Source organism: Solanum verrucosum, unplaced genomic scaffold (genome assembly GCF_900185275.1).
Source record: "Solanum verrucosum unplaced genomic scaffold, falcon-dt-bn FXZP01000180.1, whole genome shotgun sequence".
Classification (NCBI taxonomy): Eukaryota; Viridiplantae; Streptophyta; class Magnoliopsida; order Solanales; family Solanaceae; genus Solanum; species Solanum verrucosum.
The window spans coordinates 2,435,957-2,441,720 of NW_026020402.1; the positions used below are offsets into that span (position 1 = coordinate 2,435,957).

The 5,764-nt window shown below is 29.4% G+C and overlaps 1 protein-coding gene across 1 annotated transcript; it reads left to right on the top strand.

Moving 5' to 3' along the window:
• The first annotated feature begins 2,705 nt into the window (after positions 1-2,705).
• On the top strand, positions 2,706-3,820 carry LOC125840179 (B3 domain-containing protein REM9-like). Its single transcript, XM_049519146.1, is given in 4 exon segments — positions 2,706-2,779; positions 2,878-3,274; positions 3,325-3,440; positions 3,554-3,820. Coding segments are annotated over 4 exon segments (852 nt in total). The 5' UTR covers positions 2,706-2,707.
• The last annotated feature ends 1,944 nt before the right edge of the window (positions 3,821-5,764 follow it).

The following is a 5,764-nucleotide window of genomic DNA, read 5'->3' on the forward strand; positions in this document are numbered from 1 at the left end:
GGGGAAGTGGGAATTGGGTAAATTAAATTGGGCAGCTCACTGCTACCCAATGGAATGTCAACAGTACTCTTTCATGAAAGGGTTCCATATATTTCAATTTCAGTAAAAATATATGAGAAAAGCAAACCACATAGATAATGTAACCATGTTGTTCGGAGCCAGAAAGGTAATTTTTCCTAGCAAAAATATGTAAACGGGCACTATTTTTACAAGAAAAAACAAAATTATATGATTTCGTAAAAAAAGAAGAAGATGATTTAGTGATCATCTGTTAGATTTACCCATAAAATTTCTCTACACAAATTCCCTATTTGTTAACTACTGGTAGGAGGTGACAAAATGAGTAATTTATATGGTTATCCATACATATTTATCTATGTAGTTAAATGGGTAAAATATATTCATTCATAAAAAATTAAAAAAAAAGTGGTAGGGGCCATTGGGTAACTCGTAATTACTCATTTAAAATATAAGTCGAGTCGAGTATTTTATCCATTTTTCTTTAACTTATTTTCAATCAACTCATATTCAACTCGATCCGCTCGTTTATCCACTCCTAACTACTACTGTACATGCAAATAGTAAAAGCATAAGTGCTATTGGTCAAAGGAATATTTGCAATGATTTTTACTACCAATGACAATCTTTGTTCATGCTTCTTCATCACCATCTCTCATAGGTTTTGACAATTATTTTCATAGTTGTGCTCCATAGGTTGCACCTTCTGTTTGTTCTTGGCCCCAATATCGGAGAAATAATAGCTCGAAAATGTGTATTTTAAATATTCGCTATCAGGTGTATGCTTAAGCAGAGTTCATTGTCTATTTGATGTGGTATAAAAATGAACCATGCACCTCAAGAAGATATTTTATTTTATAAAATTTTCTTTGTCACAGGCATTTCAGCGGGGTTATTATGGTGGTCATAGCGATACATACGTACCTATTGGCAAAGAACTATATTACTATGATGTTAATTCATTATATCCTTATGTTATGAAATACTTTTTAAGTGCTTCACCTTGGAATGAGTTAGATTTCCTGTGTTAACAAGAAGGAATGACGGGACGCTAAAGAGGAGAATACACATCAAAATGGTTGCATTTATATAGATAGTTAGATTATTGTTAATAAGTTTTGTTTGTTTTCCATTTTAGTAAATGAAATTGACAAGAACTATATTAGTGAGTCAGGTTTGCATTTGTTTGTTTGTATAGGACACTAACGGTTGATAATTTCATTTTACAGGTGTTTTGGCTAGAGATAGTTTCTGACTAGAGACAACTACGAGCTAATTTCAAAGACAACTTGTCCGTTTTTTGTCAATGTATAAATAGTTGGTACAAATACTCTCATATATGTAAAGAAATGTCTACCTTCAGCATGTATAATGCTCCCATGGATGTAAAAATATATCATGTGGCAATTATAAACATGTTTTGTTCCCAAATATATGTAATTATTGTCATAACAGTAATAACACAAATTTCTTCTCTTCAATTTCATGTCGAAATAAAGTTTGATAAAACAAATTATCTCTAATCTTCTATAATATTGGGCCCGTGATAGCACGAGCTAACATCATCTAGTATAAATAGAGTAGCTAGCACAGTCTTAAAGCACTTGAATATTGTGTAAACTTTTAAACATAATTTGAGTGAAGTTGAAAACACGTCTTTCAAAGTTGATTGTGTTTTGATATAAATTTGTCTTTTTTATTTGTAAATAGTAATGGATTGAAATATGTAATTTGTCTTTTTTTTTTTTGTAAATAGTAATGAATTGAAATATGTGTTTGGCCATAACAAATATTTTATCTTTCGTAATTTTTTTTTTGTTTCAATTTATGAGATGAAAATTTTATTTCACAAAAAATTTGAAAAGTTGAGGGTAAAAAACATATCTAAACTATTCTAGTTTTTTGAGTTTCCTACCTGAAGAATACTATTAAGGAGTGTGAAATACACCGAGAAGTTATTTCTTTATTTTTAATAAAAGGGTTTTTTTATGATCTTAAACTAAAGATATATATATATATATATATATATTGATCTTGTGGTCTTAAACATATATTACGTGGAAGTTAAATTTAAAAATTGATTCATAAAAAAGAAACATTCTTTAATGTTTCGAAACAAACTAAAAAAAAGACAAATAAATTAAAATATTTTTTTGTTAAAAAAGTCTTGCAATAATTTTATTATTACTAAAAAATTAGGCCCTTCGATTTTGGAGGCCTAAGGCGTATGCCTCATTTTTAAAGACATTGAGTCATTCCTGTGGGTACCCAACCCATTTAAAATGGGTAAAAAACGAATAATACTCATATTACTATTTAAAAGTGGTAGTTACTAGTTAAATGGATAAAATATATTCATTCATAAAAAAAAAGTGATAAGGGCCATTGGGTAACTCGTAATTACTCATTTAATTAAAATATAAGTCGAGTCAAATATTTTATCTATTTTTCTTTAACTCATATTCAATTATATCCGCTCGTTTACCCACTCCTAACTACTGGACATGCAAAATGCAAATAGTAAAAGCATAATTGCTATTGGTCAAAGCACACATAATAACAGTGAGCCATCGTTCATATATATATATACATATTAGCCTTGTATTATGATAGTATTAGATTGCACTAGTACTACCATTTTCCTTGATATTCAAGCAGTAGCTAGTTAATTAGTGCAATCGATCTCAAAATGCTAGTGGATCCAGACAAGCATCCATCTTTTTGCAAACTATTATTCAAACAAGGTTTCATGGATAAAATAGTAAGTCTACTATACTAATTTTTCCTTTCATTATTTTCTTCTATGGTGATATATGTCTATTTTCATAAACTTGATAATTTGTTTTTTTTCCTTATAAGCTAATGCCACCTATTTTCATCAAAGTAAACAAGAAGATACTAGCCAAGACTTGCTTATTGAAAACAAATGTAGTTGGAATGTCGTGGGAAACAAAGATAGTGAGAGAAAAGTCCAACTATTTCATATGTGAAGGAGATTGGCCACAATTTGTGGTGCATCATAAATTGGAGCTAGGGGACATTTTGATCTTTTTTCTCATCGATAAATCAACGTTCCATGTCCTGCCTTACACTCAGAAAAGTTTCAAAAACTCTTGTGGCGGAGGAGTATTTCAGGAACTAAGCAGTTCTTCGGAAGAGGAACATGACGTTGGAATCGCTAGAAAATTGAAGAAAATGAAAATGGAGCAAAAAGAATCGTCAGGTAAGTGTTACTAGTAATCTCGAAAATAAGAAAGTTACATGTTATATTGTGTTAAAATTCTTTACATTTTACATGCGTTGTAGAAGAGGGTGGAAATGAAGAAAATGTTCCAAAGACGAGCAGATTCAGTGTGATCAACATAAACAACAAAGATCCATACTTTGAAATGGTTGTAAGAAAGACGCATTCAATTTTTATGGTAAGGTTGATTAAATATATACATTATGTTCTTTTTTCTTAGATTAATAATGCGTTTAATTACTATAATTTCACTTAAAATCAAACATGTTTTGTCATGAATTTATGTTTTAGACCATCCCGAAGAGCTTTGCAATATGGACGGGCATAACTAAGATGAAGAAAATGAGACTGGTAAATGGAAAAGGCAACGAGTGGAAATTAGTGGACATAGTGCATACTCCGCAAAGGGTCTACATGAAAAGAGGATGGGCTGAATTCCGAACTCTTAACAAAATAGCCAATGGTCAGACTTGTCGATTCAAGTTGATTAAAGGAAATGGTTGTGGGAATAATGTTTTACAGGTTCAAAAGATCCCCAAACCCAAGTGCTTGAAATAGTTTACAATATGAATATGTACGAATGGTTTCTTTTTGGTTGCATTTTGGTATTCACTTTGTAATGAAGATGGAGCAAGAACTACGACTTGGGCATCTTTAATTTGTTCTGTATGTTTAATAGAACTTGATTTACCCAAGCCACATTGAAATTAAAATCATGTGCATTTTCTGAATTTTATGATGACTTGTACTATTATGTACTTCACCACATGCAGAAGTGCAGATTAGATCAAATTAGCAAACATGCAACAATATCATCCTCTATTGGGTACAGTACTGTCATTAATTGGACTCGTCTTCTCACAAATAGAAACAAACATTTTTTGAGAAATTTGTGTTATTTAACATGATTTTACTATTTATTTCTCAATGAGTCAACTCACTGGAAAATGCACATTGTAAAACAAACTCTCACTAAAAATAATGGAAAACTACTTCCTAATTATTCATATGAAAATATGAAAAATTTTATTATGGGTGAGGCCCAACCAACCAAAGTTGGAAGAGGCTCCACCCATTTTTTGACATGTGGATCGTGGGGCCCAAACTATTAGTTAAGGCTGAAAAATGAAACCAAAAGGAGAGAGAATGTAAAGTTTGAGTGGGAATTGCAAGATAATTGTGGGGTCCATGTCAACTTCAATTAAATAAATTAAAATATTATATTGAAAGTGAAAAAGTGCAAGGGAATAAAAAGTCATATTATTAGTTGATCAATATTTTTATTTTCTATTTTATATCCACATTTATTTAACGTGTTGAATTGAATATCTATTAAAAATATTATTCTTATATTGAAATTTGTTTACACTCTATTTTCTTTAAACTCGCGTTACTTTTTAAAATAGTTCTATATTACAAGATAAGATAAGATTTGTGTATTTTTTATTGTCTTCAAACTAATTTACTATTAACGTCAAATACCAAATTGAAGACATGCATAATTCTAATAACCTATTAAATAAACCCTTTAATGCTACTAAAGCAATGGGGTGAAGAAATGGAGGACTATGAAAAAAGAGCGGAAAAAAAGAAAGTGATATCGTTTGTTTTGAAAACTCGAAAATCTCATTAAATGATTGTTGGTTTAATTTTATCATGTTGCGTTTCATTTACACAAAATATAAATTATTTCATTAGTTAAATTATTTATCGTAGTGACTAGTGAGAATGTACATTATGTTAGCATTTATTAATTGAGAAAAGGTTCTATACAAACTTGTGGTCCCTCCGTCTCATATTATTAAAAATATTTTTCCGGAATTATTATTTATTTTAGATATTAAAATAGAGTGTATTAAGAAGAGTTACAAGGCAATTAAGAATTGGGTTGTTAAAATTGAAAATCTCAAAAAATAAATTAATGACTAAAATTTAAATAATTAAAATTAAATTGTGAATTTAAATGTAATAAATAATACCGAATGAATTTTAGTAGCTCAATTGGTTGATTATATGAATTTTTACTTTTTTGTGAGAGTTCAATTTATTTATTTTAGTTTCACTATCTTCAATCTCTTCGAATTTATTTAAAAAATAATAATTTAATTTCATCTGATATATATATATATACTAGATAATTTAAGGCCCGTAATACGGGCCCAATAAAATTTCACATATTTTATTGGAAAGTTACAAAATTTACAACTTAAGATATCATAATCCCCTCTCGGATACATTTATCCCCTCTCGGATACATCCCTCTCATAGAGTAATATATCATTTGCAATGTATCGGAAAATCAAGGAATGTATTCGAAAATAATGAAAAATTTGAGATTTTTGTAATTGAGAAAACTTCCGGAATAGGATGTAGTTAGCCTCCAAAGATATGAGATTTTTGTACTTTGTACTTTTTTTTTTCTTCAGTAAACAACTTCAATATATCACTTAATAATCTATTTCAAATGTTCATACGACATAAATGCGTCGTTTACAACCCAAA